The sequence below is a fragment of the Pan paniscus genome, chromosome 6, assembly GCF_029289425.2.
Source record: "Pan paniscus chromosome 6, NHGRI_mPanPan1-v2.0_pri, whole genome shotgun sequence".
Lineage (NCBI taxonomy): Eukaryota > Metazoa > Chordata > Mammalia > Primates > Hominidae > Pan > Pan paniscus.
In genome coordinates this window covers 185,311,031-185,334,341 of record NC_073255.2, presented here as the reverse complement: position 1 = coordinate 185,334,341, position 23,311 = coordinate 185,311,031, and the positions used below count along the sequence as shown (strand labels likewise).

Sequence of the window (23,311 nt, the reverse complement as noted above, 5' to 3'; positions counted from 1 at the left end):
GTTCCCTTATAGCTCTTGTTTTATTTTGGAGTTATACATTCTTGAAATGGTTAATTACCTTAAAATATGACATGCCCACTTTACCTTGCAACAATTCTGGAAGATTCTATTACCTCTTCAAATATTTCCGGTCCCCTTTCTATTTTCTCCTAGCTCTTCTAGTACGTGTATGTGAGATATTTTCATGTTACCTTCTATACCTTGGTTGAAAGTCTTCAATGATCTTCTATCACTTTATCTTTGTTCAAACTTTCTAATTTTTCCTGATCTGCCATCTGGTTAAGTGATTCTCTTTTGGTTGTGTCAAATTTACTGTTTAATTTTAATGACTTCATTTTACATTTATAGAATTTCTCTTTTAAAAACCTGTCTGTTTTCCATAGTGTTTTTTGCTCCTTGATTCTAAAGACAACTTTCCCCACTCTCCTTATATCCAGAGCTCAGCTTAAATCCTTTAGCAGCTGCTTTCCTGGGAGAGTAGGTCGATGATTATTATTTTTTTCAGTTCACCTATACACTTAAGGGTATTTAGGCTTCTGTCTTCCAGGTTTCCATGGAAACGTCAGCTCTCAGCCCCTCCCAGCCAGGTGTAAAGCTTTGTTTCCTTTTCTGTGTGACCCCTACCGGCCAGCCTACCTTGCTCAAGTCCTTATGCTGCCACACAGAGGCTCACAATGGTTAGCGCCTTCATTTTCAGCTCTCTTCTCTTCTTCAGATGCCTGGGAATTCCCTCTTACTTTTGTGCAGAGCATTACACTTTGCTGTATTTCACACAGCACCCAGTTTTAGGTGCTTGGTTCCAGGATGTTTCAGGTTATTTAGTTCAGCCTGACTTCTGTTCCTTGGCAATCTATGGCTTCCCAGCTACTAAATTAACAAAGGTTTTTTAAAAAACAAACCCAATGATAGCTAAAGTGCAGGAGAATGGGAGCTTCCATATGCTTAAGAGTGTACACAATTACACCGTTTCTGAAGTAAAATCTGGAATATTCAAAAGCCTTCAACAAGTGCATTCCTTTTGATACAGCAATTATATTCATAAGCATTTATCACAGGGAAATCATCACGGAAGTGTACGAATACTTAGCTAGCAAACTATCACAGCATTGCTCCTAATGGCAAAAAACTTGTAACAAGCTATTTGTCAAACTTAGTTAAACCCACTCTTGGGTCCACCTGAAGATAGAGTACGCAGCTTTTAACAATGTCATGGAATAGATGGTGGTTAAAAAGACTGCAATATATTTATCAAATTTCAGCTAAGACATCAATCGTAACATGTATCATTAAGTATATTTAAGAAAAGAAAATGCTGCCAACTAGAATGCATTTTCATCAGATGGAATTTTTACTTTTACTTACTAAAGAATCACCTGTTTTAGACTTAAACAGATTTATCCTAACATTCTTGTAAGTGGATAAAGAAAAGCTAAATAGATTGGCTAGGATATTGCCAAAATGGTTTTACATAGAGTCCATTCTGAATCATTTTGACTCTTACTAAGGATGTCTGTGTTTTTCCACATAACGTTGCCCTCTGAGCCACTAAGTATGTTAGCACTCCTTAGTAGTAGTCCAAGGCTAATTCTAGGATTTTCTCCTAATCTGCGCCCATCCATTTTCTAAGTCTGATCCTGAGCTTTCTTGATATCCAAAGGTTTGTTCTTTCAGGGCAGATTCTTGCAATGGTCCTTAAATAGTTTGCTGACAGAAAGAACAAGGCTGCACTCAAGTGTGCACTGATGCAATGATGATGACTAGGTCATCACTGATACCTGGCCAGCTACTGTACTATGTGCACTGACTTTGCAATGCACTCGAATCAATGAATCAATGTAGCAGTTGCTTCCAGAGAGCAGGGCTAGGGGTTTTAAACTTTTGGCCACAGAATCCTTTCATTCTCACCAAGTGTTCTTTGTGGAGGAAAGCTCAGTGCCCAGAACACTGCCCCTCCCCACCATTACTTCCTCCTCCAAGCCCACCCCTCAGAGAGGACCTCACACACACACAGGCAAGGGGCCTCACAAAACAGATTGAAAGGCACGATTGAAACAAAACGAACGCTTCTTAAAAGCTGTTTTAAAGTTTCTACTCAGTTTAACATCACATTCATTCCCAAATTAGCATCACTCCTCACCATTATCTAGTCAGGAATGGAAAGCATTAGATGATAGTGGTTAGGAGACTTCCTGCTTATGACAATTTAGGTTCAACGTATATCTAAATTGAAGAGATGAAACAGGCAAAACAACTGAAGAACAAGCCAGAATGTTATGATCCCACCCTCCCCACCCATAGTGGGAACCATCTTTAACTGTTTCTAGAGTTAGTTCTTCATTTTTAGCTGGATATGTACATGTCTTTAAGTCATATGCTTGTTTTGTTCTTTGACCAATCAACGTTTGCGTAAATTATTGATTTCCTGCGAATAGAGAACACATCTCCTTTCTACGCCCTACCTCCAGTCCATCTTCATCCTAATAGTCACCATGGAGCCTCTGAAACTTTCAGTTACTTAAACCATGATTCCAATTTTAAATGTACCGAAGTACCTAACCACATTTCTGGCAAATAACGATAAACTCTAGAAAAAATATTAAAACAATGATCTTGAAGGCACCAGAGAACCACCAAAAGGAGGTGTATACTGAAAAGTGGCCTAGTGTTGGAAGATGGGAATGGCACAGCCCAACATTGTTGATGTAAAAGAAACAGGAAAATGCGATCCACTCTCAAGACAAAAGACAATCAACAGAGACCAGCTGTAGTTGACCCAAATGTTGGAATTAGGAGACAAAGACTCTAAAGCAACTATTATAGTTATAATAAAAGATATAGAAAAATATGTTCATAATCAATGAAAATTGCAGCACAAAAACAGAAACCATGAAAAAGAACAAAATAAAAATTCTAGAACTGAAATACCAGGAAATCTAGAATAAATTACTCATTGGATGGTCTTGACAGCAAAATAAAGACGAGTCATGGGTTTGCAGAGAGACCAACAGAAACAATCAACTCTTGAGAGGAAAAAAAAGATTAAAACTTCTAGAAAACCAAAGGGGAAACAATCTTGAAAGCGGACAGGGAAAAAGAACGTAACACAGAAAAAGAATTCACATGACCAGTAACTTCTCATCAAAAACTACAAAGGCCAGAAGACAGTGCAATAACATGTTTAAGTGGTGAAAGAAAAAAAAAAATGCTGAAAGAAAAAAAGTAATTGTAATTCTATAGCCAGTGAAAATATCCTTCAAAGATGAAGGCAAAATAATGCTATTTTCAGGTAAAATAAAACTAAGGGAATTCATAGTACAGACCTGCATTTTGGGTGGAAGCAAACTGACACTACAATAGAATCCTGCATCTTTAGGAAGGAATGAAGAGCAGTAGAAACAGTAAGTATCTGGGTAAATATACTTTTCTTAATTCTTTAAAATACAAAGGATGGTTTAAAACAAAAATTTATAATATCGTCTTGTGGGTTTAAAAACATATGTAGAGGTAATATAAAGGAGAGCGATAGGAGTAGTAAATGGAATTATACAACCACAATTCCTCTACATTTTCTATGATGTCATACAATCTTAACTCTAAGTGGAATGTTAAGAAAAATGTGTATTATATCCTCAGAGCAATCTCTTTATTCCTTCTTCTCTCTTACACACACACACACACACACACACACACACACACACTCTGCAGAAACAACCAACAAATATATTAAACAGGAACTATAAAAAAATTTCAAATAATCCTAAAGAAGGGTGGAAAGCAAGAACAAAGAAAATTTTTAAGGGGAGAAAAAAACAAAATGGTAGGCCTAAAATTAATCTATTAATAATTATAACAAATGTTAATGGGCTAAAACTACAATTAAAAGACAGAGATGGTCAGAAGGGGCAAAGCAGCAAGACCGCTCTATATGTTGACATGAGGGACACAATTTAAATATAAAAATACACATAAGTTGAAAGCAAATGGATGGAAAAAGATTATCATGCAAACATTAAGCATAGAAAGAGGCTAAAGAAGCTAATAACTATCAGGCAACAAATTACTACCAGGGATAAAAAGGGACACATTTCATAATAAATGTATTTAAAAGACATATTTGCAAATGTATTTTTGTCTAACAACAGAGTTTCAAAATATATGAAAAAAAATTTGTTTTTTGAGATGGAGTCTTGCTCTGTCACCTAGGCTGGAGTGCAGTGGTGCGATCTCGGCTCACTGAAACCTCCACCTCCCAGGTTCAAGCGATTCTCCTGCCTCAGCCTCCAGAGTAACTACAGGTGCCCACCACCATGACCGGCTAATTTTTGTATTTTTAGTAGAGACAGGGTTTCATCATGTTGGCCAGGCTGGTCTTGAACTCCTGGCATCAGGCGATCTGCCCGCCTTGGCCTCCCAATGTGCTGGGATTACAGATGTGAGCCACCACACCTGGCTTAAAATATATGAAAATTTGACAGAATTAAAGGGTAAAGGAGACAATTTCACAATCATAGGATAAGATTCAACATTCCTCTCAGCAACTAGACCACAGGAAGAATATCAATCACAACTTGGATGATCTGTATGGGCAGTTGTAACATTCTACACCCAGTGGTATACTGGTAAATTGGCTCTCTGAGCAGGGAGAAAAGAAAAAAAGAAAAGCCCTGATTTGTAGCCTCCATAGATGTCTATTGTATAAGGTTCCCACCATGGCAGATGCAAGCTACCAACAGGACAATGTCACACAGGGAGATGGGGAGAGATGGGCACAATCATCTCCCGCAAGCTGATCTGATCCAGCTCCAGCACATCACCATCTACAGCCAACAGCTGCAGAACCCACATTCTTTTCAAGAGTACATGGCACATTCACCAAGATAGGCTATTTTCTGGGCCACTGAACACGTTTCAATACATTTAAAAGGACTGAAATTATACAGTGTGTTCTCTGATCAAAATGGAATTATAATTAGGAATTAGTAACAATAAGCTACCCGGGAAAATCCAATATTTCTAAACAATATCTTTCTATATAATTCAAAGGTCAAATAAAGTGTTTTGAATTAAATGATAATGAAGATACAACATATCAAAATTTGCAGAATAAGGCTAAAAATCCTTACAAGGAAATTTATACTTTCAAATACTTATATCAGAAAAGGTAGAAAGAGTTGGGCATGATGGCTGATGCCTGTAATCCCAGCACTTCGGGAGGCTGAGGGAGGTGGATCACTTGAGGTCAGGAGTTTGAGACTAGCCTGGCCAACATGGTCAGACACCCAGTCTCTACTAAAAATACAAAAATTAGATGGGCGTGGTGGTGCATGTCTGTAATTCCAGCTACTCAGGAGGCTGAGGCAGGAGAATCGCTTGAACCCGGGAGGCAGAGACTGCAGTGAGCCAAGAACATGCACTGCACTCCAGCCTGGGCGACAGAGTGAGTGAGACTCCAACTCAAAAAAAAAAAACAAAAAAAACAACAAAAAAAAAAACAAAAAAACCCAGAAAAGGTAGAAAGATTTAAGAATTATTAATTAAAATGGCAATACTCCCTGACATGGTTTGGCTGTGTCCCCACCCAAATAGCACCTTGAACTGTAATAATCCCCATGTGTCAAGGGCAAGGTCAGGTGGAGATAACCGAATCATGAAAGCAGTTTCCCCGATAGTGTTCTCGTGGTAGTGAATAAGTCTCATAGAATCTGATGGTTTTATAAATGGGAGTTTCCCTGCATAAGCTCTCTTGCCTACTGCCATGTAAGACATGACTTTGCTTCTCCTTTGCCTTCTACCATGATTGTGAGGCCTCCCCAGCGACGTGGAACTGTGAGTCCGTTAAACCTCTTTCCTTTATAAATTACCCAGTCTCGGGTATATCTTTATTAGCTGTATGAGAACAGACTAATATACTCCCCAAATTGATCCAAAGATTCAATGTAATCCCTATCAGAATCCCAGTTGGCTTCATTGTAGGAAGTTAACAAGCTGATTCCAAAATACATATAGAATTTCAAGAGACTCAAAAGAGCCAAAATAATCTACAAAAAGAACAACATTGGAGGACTCAAACATCACAATTTCAAAACTTACTACAAAATGACAGTAATAAACTCATGAATCTGTGGACCTGATTTTCAATAAGGGTGAACATCAAAACCACAATGAGATACTACTTCATTCCCACTAGGATGGCTAGAATCAAAAAGTCAGAAAATAACAAGTGTTGAGCCGGATGTGGTGGCTCATGCCCGCAATCCCAGCACTTTGGGGGGCTGAGGCAGGAGAATCACTTGAGGCCAGGAGTTCGAGACCAGCCTGGCCAACGTGATGAAACCCTGTCTCTACTACAAACACCAAAATTAGCTGGGCATGGTGATGCACACCTGCGGTTCCAGCTACTCGGGAGGCTGAGGCAGGAGAATCGCTTGAACCTAAGAGGAGGAGGTTGCAGTGAGCTGAGATCTCGCCACGCACTCCATCCTCAATGACAGCAAGACTCTGTCTCAAAATAAGTAAGTAAATAACTAAATAAATAAATACAACACAACACAACAAGTGTTGGCCAGAATGTGGAGAAACTGAAACCCTCATACCCTGCTGGTGGGAAAGTAATATAATGCAGCCACTTTGGAAGATAATTTGGCAGCTCTGCAAATGGTTAAACACACAGTTACCATCTGACCCAGAAATAACACTTGTAGGCATCTAAGGAAAATGAAAACATATGTCTTACATAGAAACCTGTACACAAATATTTACAGCAGCACTATTCGTAATAGTAAAAGTTGGAAATAACCCAACTGTCCATCACCTGATGAATGGATAAACAAAATGTGGTATATCCACAGAATGGAATCTTATTTTACCATAAAAATGAAGTACTGACATATGCTACAACATGGATGAAGTTAGAAAATATTACACTAAATGGAAGAAAGCCAGTCACAAAAGACCACATGTATTAGTCGGCTTAGGCTGCCATAACAAAATACCAGACAAGATGGCTTAAACAACAGGAATTTATTTTCTCACAGTTCTGGAGACTAGAGGTCCGAGCTCAAGGTACTGTCAGGGTTGGTTTCTGGTGAGGGCTCTCTTCCAGGGTTGCAGACGGCCACCTTCTCGCTGTGTCCTCACATGGCCTTTCCTCTGTGTATGTGGAGAGAGAGCTCTCTGGTGTCTCTTCCTCTTCTTATAAGGACACCAATCCTATCAGGGTAAGGCCCCACCCTCACGATTTTATTTAACCTTAATTATTCCCCCAAATAGCCTTACCTCCAAATACCATCCAAATATACTGGGGGTTAGGGCTTCAAGATATGAATGGAGGAGGGGCACAATTAAGTCCATAACACCACATATCATATAGTTACATGTATACAAAATGTTCAGAATAGGTGAATTTATAGAGACAAAGTACATTAGTAGAAGGTAGGGGTAAGAAGGAAGTGACAACTAAAGGGCACAGGGTTTCTTTTTGAGATGATGAAAATCTTCTAAAATTGAATGTGACAGTTGAACATTATCTGTGAATATACCAGAAACTACTGAAATGTACACTTTAAATGAGTGCATTGTATGCTATGTGAATTAGATCTCAAAGCCATTAAGGCCGGGCACAATGGCTCACACCTGTAATCCCAGCTCTATGGGAGGCCGAGGTAGGTGGATTACTGGAGGTCAGGAGTTCAAGACCAGCCTGGCCAACATGGTGAAATCCTGTCTCTGTTAAAAATACAAAAAAATTAGCTAGGCGTGGTGGCGTGCATCTGTAATCCCAGCTACTCAGGAGGCTGAGGCAGGAGAATCACTTGAACCTGCGAGGTGGAGGTTGCAGTAAGCCAAGGTTGTGCCATTGCACTCTGGCCTGGGCAAAAACAGCAAAACTGTCTCAAAAAAAAAAAAAGCCATTAAAAAAATTCAATACCATTCCATTCAATCAACTTTTGGGGTAGAAATTGACAAGAAGTTGACAGCCCATTGAGGAAAAGTTTTTTTCAACAAATGACACTGGAATAATTGGATATCCACACAGGGGAAATTTAACCTTAAGCCTTACTGTACACCATATACAAAAGTTAACTCCAGGTGGATCACAGGTCTAAAAGTAAATGCCCAAACCATAAAGTCTTATGAAGAAAACACAAAATATATTTGAGATCTAGGCAAAGGTTTCTTATGTCACAGAGGCAATAACTGCAAAAATAAAATAAAACCAATAAATTAGGTTTCCCCAAAGTAAACATTTGCTCACCCAAAGACACCATTAAAAAAAGATTAGCAAGCCTCAGACTTGAAGAAAATATTAGCAAAATATATCTGACAAAACACTGGTATCCTTGACATCTAAAGAACTAAAACTAACAAAAAGCAAAATATCCCCAAAATGGAAAAAACAGGAGGCGAAAGACTTGGACACTTTACAAAAGATGACATATGAATGGTCAACGAACATATAAAAAGGTGCTCAACGGACACGAAGTTTACATGGCAGCCCGAGAGGTGCCCCCGGTTTAGGGCACCTTCACCTAAAGAACAGGATCAACTGTGCTTTGAATCCAGGCTGAGTCAGCAGAGGCAGGAGTGAAAGCAGATCTTATATAGCTCTGATGACACACAGTCTTAGCTTCACAGTATTTTTATCTCAGCTTTAAATCAACTGAACTATATGGAGAAATGTTATCAGAAATGGAATGAGCAGGCTCTTCATGTGATCAGAAGCTGCCTGAGGGAGATCTGTCCAGGCCACCAGCCCCTCCTCACACCTCACTGGTATGAGACCTGAGGAAAAAGCGCTATTGGGATAATTCAAGTGTATTATCTGGAAGGGGAGAATTCCCCATGTTCAAGGAAGGACTGTGAAACGGATGTATTCCTGAATTATGAGGTGTGCCATTTTCCTGAAGAATGAGCCCTGAAGGGCGCCTGTGTGAAAGGACAGGGCCGGAGCCTCCCCGCTGCTCTCTATGCCTGGCCTCCTGCTGCTCCCTGAACCCGCCGCCCCCCACAATGCCACACTCACCACCTGTTGCCCCAACATGCACACAAATTAAGTGTTCATAAATCATTTACTTTAGAAGAGTAGAAAAACGAACTATGACTAATCTTTAGGAGAAAAATGGTCACATCTAAAGTTATTCTTAAAGGGAAAAAAATTAAAACAGTATGAGGACAAGTTAAATATAGGAATTAAGATGAAATAAGAAAAAGTAAAAACATCAGAGATAAAAAATTAAAAATCTACAAGGCAATAAAATAGAAGTTTCATTCAGCAGACAATAGATTAGGTATTTTATACTAAGGCAGCCATAGACTCTAACAAACCCATACATTTGACTTTTAAAACTCTGAGGTTCTTTGCTGAAGGTCCTCTGAAAGCTTCTTTGGCCAGAAAGCAGGTGAGAACGTAAGCAGGTATCTGGGGCCTCCTCCGCAGGCAGGTGGGGAAATGGTGTAAGGTGGTACAGGGGTTTATGTTCAAGAGCCAAGCCTGGTTCAGCCTCCAAGATAGGTCCTACAACTCTTCTGTCGTCCTAGAAACGTTGTCTGCCAAGGCATGCTTCTGTACTGATGGGCAAGGGCAAGTCACTGTGAAAGGGTCCTATCAGATGCAAAGCTTCACATCTCACCTTTCAGCAAGCAGACACCCTCTGGGCACCTGCCCAGTGCCAGGTACCGTGTGTGTGACTTAGGCCTCACCAACAGACTGCCTTCCCGGAGTTCAGCATCTACTACTAACGTAATATAAAGTGAGCAGCAGGGTGACGGAGCCAGTATTCTCAAATGTCTCTGTTACCCACAGCACCATGCCTTATTTCTGAAGTGAACACACCTGGGGAATCAATTCTTGACTTTTAGTTATTGCCAAACTCCAACCATTCTCATTAGCTAAAAGAAAAGCCACTTCAATCAAAGAAGCAAAACTAAACAGAACAGAATCACCTCCTACTACCACTTGTTTCCCAAATGCGACTTAAGAAGTGGAAATTTAAACAAGTAACTTCTATTAAAATCACATGGAAAGACTCTGCACTAAAAGTTTTATTAAAAATACAGTACTTCCTAGGCTGGGTGTGGTGGCTCACCCTGTAATCCCAGCACTTTGGGAGGCCGAGGTGAACAGATTGCTTGAGGTCAGGAGCTCAAGACCAGCCTGGCTAACATGAAACCCCGTCTCTACTAAAAATACAAAAATTCGCTGGGCATGGTGGTGCACACCTGTAATCCCAGCCACTCAGGAGGCTGAGGTATGAGAATCGCTTGAACCCAGGAGGTGGAGGTTGCAATGAGCCAAGATTGCACCACTGCACTCCAGCCTGGGCAACAGAGCAAGGCACCCTCTGAAAATAAATAAATAAATAAATAAATTAATATATATACACACACACATATATCGTACTTCCTATCTTCACACATTAACAAGTTAACCTGTACCAAATGGCAGAACAGCAGGCTCACATACTATCCTGTATAATCCGTCTGTAGTTATAAAAGAATAAAGTCCTGTCCAGTCTGTGGGTACGTGCATTTCTGAAAAGAAATATCCCATACAAAGCAAATAAATTCACATCTAATAGCATACTTCAAAAGCAAAAACTAATTGCAATTGATTATAATGAACTAAAAAATGTGTTACATAATGTTCAAAGTACTCTGAGTATATATACCGTGAATCAAACTTTGAAAAATAGCTGAAGAACATGCCATATTTATACTAACCGCCTACCCCACCAAAAAAAAAAAAATCACTTGTGACAAGTACACAATCTCATAATTTCTACAGGGTCTTACTTTAAGACAGATATACAATTTCTCAATCCTAAGAATGATTTTAATAGTACCAGGTCAGTAGTAAAAGATAGCAAGAACTTTGCAAACTAGGCTTAACATTTGCAAAAGGCAAACTAATAAACTGCACTTTTAAATGCATGCTCTATACGAAAATCTAGAAGGCAAAGAAGAGCAATTTTTAAAAACTCATATAGAAGTCCACCACCTTATAAGGGACAGTTCCTTTCCATATGGTGTACACAAACTTTTTCGAAAGCAGGAGCATGTGCTGATGGTTCACAATTCACATACCACTTCATATCCTGCTTTCCCACAGCAATATATTATGAACATTATTCCATGTCAATAGTCTTCATTGTGTTTTTAATAGCAGTTTGTAGTTATCCTTAATATTGAAGATTGAGGTTGTTTTCCACTGTTTCCTATTATTAAAATATGCTGAAGAGCCTTGCACATGCAATTTTGAATACAACTATTTCCTTAGGATAAAGTTTAAAAAATAAATTGCTGGGCCACAGTACATTTTTATGTCTCTAGAAAGGCCAGGCTTGTGTGGTTCATGCCTATAACCCCACAACTTTAGGAGGCCAAGGTGGGAGGATTGCTTGAAGCCAGGAGTTCAAGACCAGCCTGGGCAACATAGCAAGACTCCATGTCTGCAAAAAATAAAAAATTAGGTGTGGTGGTGTGCGCCTGCAGTCCCAGCTACTCAGGAGGTTGAGGTGGGGTTGGGGGTGGAATCACTTGAGTCCAGGAGTTGGAGGCTGCGCTGAGCTATGATTGTGCCATTGCACTCCAGCCTAGGTGAAAGGGCAAGACTCTATCTCAAAACAAAAAAATATATCTCTAAATTTCCCTCCAGAAAGATCACAGCAAACTAACATTTCTGCCTGCACTGTAGAGCTTGGTCTCCTTGCCAACACTGGCTGTAATAGTCATTTCTTAACAATGTTTGTCAACCTGATAGGTAAAAACAGGGTCTCACTGTGTTGCCCAGGCTAGAGTGCAGTGGTGCGATCATGACTCACTGCAGCCTCGACCTCCCAGGCGCAAGTGTTTCTCCTGCCTCAGCCTCCTGAGTAGTTGGGACTACAGGCACGCACTACCACACCTGGCTTTTTTTTTTTTTTTTTTTTTTTTTTTAAAGACAAGGTTTTGCTATGTTGCCCAGACTGGTCTCAAACTCCTGAGCTCAAGTGATCCACCTGCCTTGGCCTCCCAAATTCCGGGAATTAAAGGCATGAGCATGGCTGGCCTAATTCTTCATTTAACAGTTATAAGGTTGAACATTTTTCCATATGCTTACTATTTGCATTTCTTCTGTGAACCAGTATGTCCTTTTACAGACTTATGCTAAAAGTATGGATAAACATATATATACACACACACACATAAGAGAAGGATAGATTACATCTGAAAAATATGAAAACTTTCTATGTTTAGGTTCATTTGATGTAAGCCATGCTCATTAGGTGAGCAGAATCAGATTAATGTAAGACTCCTAAATTAAGAGTGCAAGATGAAAAGTGTCCAAACACATCTGTTGGGATGGATGGTTATTCTAAAACAGACATGGATCATCATTAACCTACTTTGAAGACAATTTGTTATTCCTTCTGTGTGATCTGCTGTTCTTTGAAATTTTGGTTTTCTATAAAGGAGAGAATTTTGCAGTGAGCAGGCGAAGCAGGAAGGCTGCCACCTGAGCACTCCCCTGCAGTGCAGCTCCTATGGAAGGGAAGGCGATGGTCAGAGTGTGGACCTGAAAAGAGTGGTGGCGGCAGCCAAGACGGGACTGCTCAACTGGCAGGTGCAGAGCTGCAGCAGGGACCAGCGTGTCCTGGCACGGTGTCCCTGCAAAGCACAGCCGCAGGCTCCAAGGGCTCAGCAGATTGACTCGGGTGAAAAAGTGCCCCGACCCCCAGCAATGACGAACCTAAACGTCAAAATAGACAATTAAATGTGAATTCTGAATGTGCTTATGTTATGACTTACTGAGAGCAACCAAGACCAATCTCATTCTCATTCTCAAATATGAATGAATGATTCTCAAATCAACCAATCTCATTCTCAAATATGAACGAGATTCTTACGGTGCTAGTGGGGGAAAAGAAGACTGGAAAAAACAGGCTAAGGAACAGAACAAACTGATTCAGGCCACAGCAACGTACAGGAAGACAAACAGAAACGTCAAAGTTCATGAACATTTATTCAGGTGGAGAGAAAAAAAAGACATCAACATGAAAGTTTAAACTGATTCCAAGGGAAGGTAAAATTATGAATCTGAGGTACCTGACCTGGAAACAAGACACAGGTAGGTCTGGAGCCCAGAACAATGAACAGAAACCTCCAGCAGGTGACCTGACACCTGCACGAGCTAGGCCGGACTCTCATACTTCACTGCATCCCCTTAAATACCTCTCCTCTAGCCAGGACCCATGTTTGTGTTCCACCCTAAGCACAACACCTGAAATATAGCGGTGTCAATAAATTGAATAAGAAATGCCCATACCTATTTCAAATTCAAAAGGAAAGAAACCTGGTATTATTTACCCACATGCATAGAATTTTACTCTATGTATTTTATTGCACAAGAAAAACAGGCCAGGTGCGGTGTTTCATACCTGTCACCCCAGCATTTTGGGAGGCCCAGGTGGGCGGATAACTTGAGTCGAGGAGTTTGAGACCAGCCTGGGCAACATGGTGAAACCCTGTATCTACAAAAAATACAAAAATTAGACAGATGCAGTGGTGTGCACCTGTGGTCCCAGCTACTTGGAGGCTGAGGCGGGGTGATCACCTGACCCCAGCTCAAGGCTGTAGTGAGCCATGAACCCACGACTGCACTCCAGCCTGGGTTGACAGAGTGAGACTCTGTCTTACACACACACACACACACACACACAGTTGCTGCATGGTAACTATACACATGTAAGACATCATAGAAAACTCAAGTGAATAGTTGGAAGCGCTTAACAGACAGACTCACAGTGAAGAGTGATGGCTCAAGGCTAAAACTTTAGGAGAAAAACCAAGTCTGAGAAACGGCTGAAAACCAAGTTAACTAAAGTGGATCTTTCTGTCTGCAGATGCTCTGGTCATTTTCTTTTCTTTTCTTTTCTTTTTGGCTTTTCCAAAATTCCCTTCTTTCACCATTTTGAGTTGAAAAGTCAAGATAAATATTTATGCTGTATAATAACCCACCTCTCTGCTACGGCAACCACAAATGTCACAGGTTCCTAAAGCCTCCAAGAATATTTGTTTTACAGCAAGAAGTAGTTGCTTTTTCTAAAAAAAACCACTCAATTTTCTCCTCCAGGATACACAATGGGTAAAAATCTAGCTGTTAACTACTAGCCAGAGTTATGGGAAGGAAAAGAATCCCTCCTTTTTCTCTCAACCAGTTTTCCTTTCTAACCCACTTCCTTTGCCAACTGCTGATGAGGCATGTCTAATTTTGCAGAGTGATACTAGAACAGTAAGAGGCACTGCCAGCTCCTTCTTCCCCGGTCCAAAGCACCTCCTTCCCTGAAACACAACCTTACAACTGCAAGTATTAGATGTCACAGCGAGCAAACCTTTAGATTATTTTAAAATGACCAAATATACACCAGTAAGAGAAAACTTCTGAAAAACTGCTCTGTTATGCAACCTGGGCTGGAATAAAACAGCAATAATGGCAACATATACGCAATTCCAAAGAGTACTATGCGTAAATGGCTTTAAGTGAAGATGGCTCTACAAAAACATGACAGATGACTCAAAATTCTTTCAGTTCTCACAATGATGCTGAAAAGATATGTGAAGAGTTAGGGGGTAAAATTATATTTTATGATTTTCAACAATTAATAAACATAAGTATACACTCTACTGTTTGACTTCTATCCTAATATATTGAAGAGTTAATCAAAATACTTCTTCACAACTTCTCAAAGAAAATATAGAAATGTAATACTCTGAGAAATGTGATCCATTCAAATACAGTAGCTGAAGACTACATAGAGTGTCTAAAGGCAATTCTAGATTCAGACTGCTGAGAACCTTAAGACCCGCCTCACCACCACCACTGGCTGCTGTACAACCAGGTTCCTGGAGCTTATCCACAGAGGAAAGTGACTACCACCAGCCCGCGGTGAGATAAGGCTTAATGAGGTGTGGATGGTTCCAAGCACAAAGCCTGACACGCAGGACTCAAACTGTAGCCATTATTTCATTATAATGTCTAAAGAATTAAAGAAAGATATTTTAGACTTGGTTTAGATTCTCCAATTTTTTGTAAATATATGGAGCTATTATTTCTCAGACAAAACTGGAAAAAAAACTACCCAATTTGAGAGGCGGTCCTAAAAAAAATTAAAGTTGCAGGTACCAAAACAACTACAAATTATACGAATTTAATTATTTGTAGAATACAAGAATTCGGTAACTTCTGCTAGCATACAAAGTCTCACCACCTTATGAGCAAAAATAACCCATCAGAAAAAGGACCAACCTGATTTAAAAAAGAAAGAACACATTAAGAAATTCCCAAGGCTGGACGTGGTGGCTCACACCTGTAATCCCAGCCTTTGGAAGGCCAAGCCAGGCGGAATGCTTGAGCCCAGAAGTTTGAGACCAGCCTGGGTAACTTGGTGAAAGTCTCTAGGGAAAAAAAAAAAAAAATTAGCCGGGCATGATGGTGCGTGCCTGTGGTCCCATCCACTTGAAGGCTGAGATGGGAGGATCGTTTAAGCCTGGGAGACAGAGGTTGCAGTGAGCCGAGATCATGACACTGCACTTAGCCTGGGTGGCAGAGCGAGACTCTGTCAAAAAAAAAAAAACAAAAAACAATGCATGACTTACAAGGCATATTAATTATATCTCAATAAGGTGGATTTTAAAAAGAAATTCTCCAGACACAGATCAACAATGACACCTCCTTGGGCTCTAGAGCAGTGCTCTCCTGCTTCCTGTACATCAGAAATCCCACCAGTGTCTTCCCTCACCAGTGGAACTACCACCTTCAGCTTTCTTACAAGAATTAAGAAAATGCCATACCTAGCAAGCCAGAACCCTGTTGGGGGCATAATATCTTCTCACTTGGCAAAGACTCTATCTTCTTTAAAAGCAACCTACCCATCATAGCACCCTGCAATCCCACTCCTACATACACACCCTGGAGACCAGAAGTCACAGAGCCACTCAAAAACTCGCACACAATGTTTACAGTGGTATTAGTAACAGTCAAAAGGTGGAAATAACCCAAATGTCCATCATTGATCAATGGGCAAACAAAATGTAGACTAGCTACACAACTGAGTCATAGAAAGGAATGACGTACACAGTGATACGTGCTACAAGGATGAAGCCTCCAAGCATGCTCAGTCAAAGAAGCCACATAGGCAGCCCACAGATCATATGACTCCATGTATGCAAAATGTACAGAATGGGCAAATTCCTAGACACAAAGTAAATGAGTAGTTGCCAGGGCCTCGGGGGAAGAGGGCATGAGGAGTGACTGCTAATGGGTACAAGGTGTCGTTTTGGGGTGATTAAAATGTTCTAAAATTAGATGGTGGTGATAGGTGCAAAACTCTGTAAATATACTAAAAACCACTGCATTGTATACTTTTTAAAAGGTTGAATTTTATGGTACGTAATTACATCTCAATAAAGCTATTATTTTAAAAGTATTCTATATGTAAGTGTATATACATGTATAAATATGCAAACACATTTTATGCTAATTCAGAGATTGACACAGTTTTATATCTACTTAATTTTTTTTTAGGATTCTAAAATATTAACATGCAAGAACATACTGGAATATCACAAAAACTAGTTTGATAGTAACTGATATAGTCTATCAAACCTGAAGACTTTAAACCTGAAGCTCCGTTGAATCAGCAACTTTAAAGTCCTAGAAACAGTGGCAATGTCCTCTCTCCTGAGTGAGCTTAACTCTAATTTCAATGTCATATTTGTATGGAATCAAGAAAGCCTCCAAATTAGCTGGTGCATCTCCAACCACACGAATAGCGGGAGCTGCATCTTTTCCACCCTCATCACCTTTGTGGCACACAGCACAGTCCCCCATGCACATCGTGGACCAAAAACTAAAGGAATAAAATTCTTTTTAAATACTGTACTTTAAAAAATAGGGCCACAGCCTGGGCAACATAGCAAGACTCTGTCTCTATAAACAATAAAAAAAAAATTGGCCAGGTGTGGTGGCACGTGTCTGTGGTCCCAGCTACTTGGGAGGCTGAGACGGGAGGATTGCTTGAGCGCAGGCAGTTGAGGCTGCGGTGAGCTGTGATCATACCACTGCACTCCAGCCTGGGTGACAGAGCGAGACCTTGCCTCAAAAACACAAAAAAATAGGGCCATAACAGGAAAACTTTTGCTCGATGTTCTATCCCTTTTGATCAGGTAAACGAACTTTTCCTGTAAAAGGGCAGGTAGTAAATATTTTAGGCTTCATGGACAAAACTGTTTCTGACACAACTACTTAACTCTGTTCCCATAACACAAGGCAGTCATAGACAATATATAAACAAATGGACGTAAAACAAATGATCTGCTGAGAACCTCAGGACCTTGCTTTAGACCAGCATTGCCCAACGGAACCTTCTACATGACAGAAATGTTTTATTTATTAATCACACAGCTAGTGTGCCTAAGGAACTTTAAAATATTTCAAATGTAAACAGCCACATGTGCCCAGTGGTGACTGTACTGCCCAGTGCTGCATTTGACTAAAAATGAACCAAGTTCTACTCTGTTCAAAAACTTAAGGCTAAAAATGAACTCTGCGATTATTTTACATGATGAACTGGGAGGAGAAAACAATATAAAATTCTAATAATTCATAAGTCATACTAGTAAATAATCAAAACTCTAAGCAAATCAACCTGCGCTAGGCAGGAGGATACGTGTAGAGCTCCATATATCTGGACTTGGCCATGCTCTGCCGTGTGTACACCTGCTGGATGCCGGCTCTGAGGTCGTCCCAGATCTGGTCCAGGCCAATCTGCTTCAGGCCGTGGGGGTTCTGGCTCCGGGTTGACGACATCGTGAGGGATGTTCTAAAGTCGTCCAGTGCAGCAATCCTTATTCAAAGTACAGCTAGTTCTCCATTAGATGAAAATATACAGTACCATTCCAAATTTATTCACAGCAGCTCAGAAAGGATGTCCTTTAAATGTAGAGAATGAAATCTCATTGCAGGCAAACCTGAGGAAGAAATGAAGAGAATCAGTGGATTGTCTCTGGGGTACTGTAATAAGGTGAGACACACTGACAGAAACACTCAGTCTGCAGGGCCCACTCTAGAGACCATTTCTCTTTCTATGTGCAAACACACTCATGTTAACCATATGGTCTGTATACAAAAATACGCTTAGAATTTTAGTTCAAAATCATTATGATATCAGCACTCAAGAGAAAACCTGGGTAAAAGTTTGCACAAGCACAACTATGTTGCCTTCCTTTGCCTTCTAAAGTTATCAAAAATATATATCACTTGACCTAGATGACAATTAGAAAGACAAACTCAAAGAAAAAAGGGCAAAGGATATGCTCAGGAAATTCCCAGGAACACAAACAGCTAATAAATAGGAAAAATCATTCAATCTCATGGGTTACCTATGACTTTTAGTAGCTCTTCACTTAGAACTCAGCAAGAATGCAAATGTTGGTGAGGCTGAAAATAAAAGGAAATAGGCACTCCCTTTTTAAGGAGGGAATCTGGCAAGAATTATCAAGATTCAAAATGTACTCTGAATTCAGACAGACCTGAGTTTGAAGCTCAGTGCCACATCTACTAGACAGGTACATGTGCTACTGGGTGAGTTTCTTAACCTCTCTAAGCTCTAATTTCCTAGTCTGCAAAATGGAGGCCAATTACTTTCCTCAAATGGATATGCAGAGTTTAAATAAGATAATGTATTAGAAAATACTTAACACAGAGTAAATGCTTAACAATGGTAGTGGCTATTATTTCCAAGTATATGAAGCTAATGACAAATACAATATATAATGTTTCAGCATCTTGGACACATAAATAAAGTAACTTAGGTATTCAATATTGTATCAAACCAATACTTCTCAATGCACAGTATCACAGACATAATGTAAGGACTACCTATGTACGTCACATCAAAACGTAAAGGTTTTGGTTTTAAATAGTTATTTCTAGTGCAAATCAAGAAACACTGAATTATTTGAATGGTTTCATAAAGCAAATGTTATTGGGAAGTAAACGAGATCTGGAACAATGAGGCTAGGCTATCAAAGCCTGCAAACCTATGTCCCAGTTACCTTGTCAAGTAATTCAGCTCATCCTATATCCTCAATGGCATTATAGAGCTCTGTGTAATCTAAGGCACATTTAGGGACCCTGTGAGGTCATGCTTAAGGAGTAAGTCTGAACCACTGAAACCTATTCTCTAATATTTATTTATATTCTGGGCTATGGGTCTTAATATTTTATGAATCTACAACATCATTCCTGATCCTGAAAGTATTTTATGTCTTACATTCAAATTGGTATGTTCAAATGTGGAATATAAAAATATTTAACACAAGGACTCCCTCAAGTTTTAAGAAACTAACAACTCAGCAACCACTCTGGAAATGTTTCCTATGTGTAGTTTCCATGTGCTTTCCTTTCATCATCTACTTGGGGAGGGTTAACAGCACACTTACAATAATAACCATGTTTTGGACTGGTGGTGCATCTGATAGCATCAACTGTTTGGACCTACCCTACTTTCCCCATCACTTAATTTTTCCCTAAGGGGAAATAATCACTTAAATTCCCCAAACTCATAGTCCAGTTAATTCTGTCTTGGATGAGCTTTCTCATACCTCTCTAGATGCTCTTTTACTCCTTTTCCTTTTCCTTCTCTTATAATTTCTATCAGCAACTGAAAAAAAATGTTCTACTGTGGCCCCCAAATGCCTTTCTCCATCAGTGTTGTCCGTGTCAGCGAGTGGCAATGCCACGTGTATCCACAAGTCAGAAACCTGGGAATGAGTCAGCCACAGCCCTCATCTTTCACATTCAACTGCTACGGACTTCATTTCAAATGCATTAGCTCATCTCCACTTCCTCCTCTAGTAATCATCCTCGCCATCTCTTACCTGGGCCACTATTTTAGTTGTCTAAACTAGATTCCAATACCTTGTGTCTGCTTGTATCATTCTTGACATGGCAGTCAGCTGTCTAAAATCGCTGTCATCCTAAGACGGTGTCATCCTAATTCTGAATAGGCTGTCACCCTAAGAGCAACAGGGAGCCAAGGCAGAGTCTGAAGAAGGGAAATCCTTAATATGGCACTATCAGATCCTTTTCTCTCTTCATTTGCCTCTTACAAAACCTCAACTCTCCCCCTCCCTCCCCTCAGGTTCAGCCACACAGATGTCCCCCCTGGCCACCCCAGTCTCCTTTCCCCGCCACAGGATCTCTGCATCTGCTACTGCTTCTGCCTAGAGAGTTCTAGAGAGTTCCTCCCCTTCTTCAAGTTGCCTTCCAGTCATACTTTCAAAGGAGGCTTACTAGGAAGTCCCAGAAGACGTACAGGTTTGCTTTAAATGGGATTTTCCCTTCTTAACACTTACTCCAGGCCATAAACCTGCACTTGTTTCTTTACTGTAACTCCCTGACTTCACCGGGGTGCAAGCCCCACAGGCTCGTGAGAACCTCATACAAAGCCTGGCATGCCGCTCAATACATATTTTACATAAATAAATGAAGGAATAAATCAAGGAATTCAAAAGCTTTATGTCTTAAAAAGATTTAGGAATAAAATACCAGTATCATCAAGCATCTGAACTTGCTCAAAATCCCTCTTTAGAATCTCTACAAAATTCTATCTCGTTTCTTCTAAACTTTTTCCTTAAAATATTGGATTCTGGGCTAAAATTTATGTCTTGCTGTTTCATTTAGTCATGTTTTGTATTATTTTGGTCACTGCAAATGTATACATACCCCAACACAGTGTTTAAACAGGCTTAAGAAAATTACAGGATTTTAGTGACTACTTAGTTTTAACGAATATTTAGTAGGATGCTACCATATGCCAGGCACTGTCCTAGGCATTATTTACTCTTAATGGTAAACAGACATTGTCTACGCTCATAATGCTACAGTGACGGAATAAAGCATGCTTATTTATTTATTTATTTTTAAATAGGGTATCACTCTGTTGCCCAGGCTGGAGTGCAGTGGCGTGATCACGGCTCACTGCAGCCTCAACCCCCTGGGCTCAGGTGATCCTTCCACCTCAGCCTCTCAAGTAACTGGGACTACAGGTTAGGACAACCATGCCTGGCTAATTTAAAAAAAATTTTTTTTTTTTTTTTGTAGAGATGGGGTTTCGTCATGTTACTTTATGTGCTATGCATTTGTGTACCAAAAGCATTTGTTCTTAAGAGCCAAATACAATCACTGGCAATTAGAGGTTAACCTTAATGATAGTTCTGACCCTTCCTCTTCAGATGAAGAAACTAATTCAAAGAAGCAATCAAACTTGGCAAGCTTCTAATGCTACAAAGTAGCAGGACCACAAACTAGTACACTCTAGTCTGAATTTTAGGTTCTTCCATTTTTAAAGTGTCAAAACAGTGAAACCACTGTAAGTCATAGGAAAAAACCACCACCAATTGCCTATTTGTTAAATGAGGAAACCTCAACATCTCCAATTAAAAGAGCCGATAGCTTTAAAGAGTTAATAAGTCAGTCCTAATTGTATCAGTATTAAATCTACCCAGATATTTTGAAATTTAAGAAAGCCCCTTTTTTTTTTTAAAGCTTGACTTTTGAAAAACCAAGATAAACTGTGCAACGATCAGGACAATTTAAAAGATAAAGTCAAGATACCAGTTATCCTCTAGCAAAGTTAAAATATACCAAATAAAATGGTCAATGTGGATTTTTCTCCATAACACCTCCATTCTGTCTCAGCATAAGCACATCAAATATGTTCTTTACATATTCTCTACTCTTTTTATTACATTTCTGATTCCAATTATGAATCTTACTCTATTAAAACATACTGTTAATCTATGAGATCAAATACAACTTTTCATGTCACACTCGTCAAGTTTACTTGCTGTACACTTTTTGTGTCCAGATCTACGCATGGTAACTTTATGCCACATCACACCTCAGTTTATATTCCAAATATGCTGAAAAATTAGCAAAATCTTCTATTCCTGCTGCTATGTGATTTATTCTTCTCTATCCATTCCCTTTTTCTAGTTGTTCCCACTGAGTATCTAAAATTCATGCATAGATGATCTGAGGTTTTCAAAAATTCATACTTAAGTGGGGGGGTTTAAAGAGGATGACCTAATCTTACATTTTTAATATCCCCTAAAGAGCCTCACCTATGTACTTAAAATATTAATAACTAATACAGCAAAGAAACCTAAAACAACGTCTACAAGGAAATGTTAGAAGTAGGCACATCACAAAAACGTCTAAAAGGACAGATAGGTCACACACATGCTGGGCAGCAACAGAGACCTGTGAGGAGGTCCCAGGCAGGGCTCTCGGAGCAGATGCTGAGACCTGGCTTGGGTGGAAGATGCTTCTTAGAGATGGGCACCCACGAGATGACAAGGAGGAAGCAGACAGGGCAGAGAAAAGATGAACTGTGATGTAGGCCCTATAAAGCCAGCATCACCCTGGCAGGGAACTCTGTAACAAGCGTTGCCAGAGGGTCTCACAGGGGCTGCAGGCCAGGCCTTTAACTCCCTCTGGGCTGAGAAGGGTGCAGCCCGGTCCAGGCAGCTCTGCAGCTGAGGCCCGATGGCGCTAACACTGGGAGTCAAGTCCTTCCTTGAAGGGGCATCTGGGTGTGTCACCTGTGTATCTACCAGCCTGCTCCAATGGATACAAGAGGCTCAGGCAATGAAGTTTTCCAGTTTAGAGGGGTATGGGGGTGTGTGTGTGTGTGTGTGTGTGTGTGTGTGTGTATGTGTGTATACACGCGCGCATGTGCACTGCATGCCCATGCTTAATCTATTGATGCGTCACTCAAGTGTCTGGTGAACTGAACTGATTGTAAAACTGCCTGGGACAATAAAATAGAATACAGGTGCCTACAAAACACTTGCTTCTCTGTTAATGTTGAATTTTACTTTACAAACTATATATCCATATCTTATAATCAAGCCATCAAAAAATGTCACTCTTAAGCAGATTTCATAAAAGTCAGAGAGGTTCAAATGGTTTTTAGGTAAGGGGTAAAAATATTTTCCTCATAAATCATGTCTCATAGCTAGAAAACCTAGGAGGTCCCCAAACCTAAAGATATTAAAAACAAACAAAAAACACACAAAAAAAACAAAATATACTTAGGAAATCAGGTAGTTTTCAAAAGTACTCAGGTATAGGAGATCCTTGGCATCGCAGGAGTTGCTAAGTGTGGTTATGAATGTCCACGCGTTTCGGGCGTGTACCCTGCAGATGTGCCACCTCCTGACTTGGACACACAGGTGGCTGGTGAGTGAAGCAGGCCGACAGCAGGGG

General features: G+C 40.0%; 1 protein-coding gene across 5 annotated transcripts in view; it reads right to left on the bottom strand.

Annotated features, from left to right (window-relative positions):
- Positions 1-23,311, bottom strand: part of CUL1 (cullin 1) — a 102,112-nt gene that overhangs the window by 52,415 nt on the left and 26,386 nt on the right. For all 5 annotated transcript variants that reach the window (XM_055115487.2, XM_008973964.5, XM_063606132.1 and 2 more), the window contains exon 2: positions 17,706-18,006. In XM_055115487.2, the coding sequence (XP_054971462.1) occupies positions 17,706-17,845 (140 nt within the window). In that variant the 5' untranslated portion in view covers positions 17,846-18,006. The remainder of the gene's footprint in view (positions 1-17,705; positions 18,007-23,311) is intronic.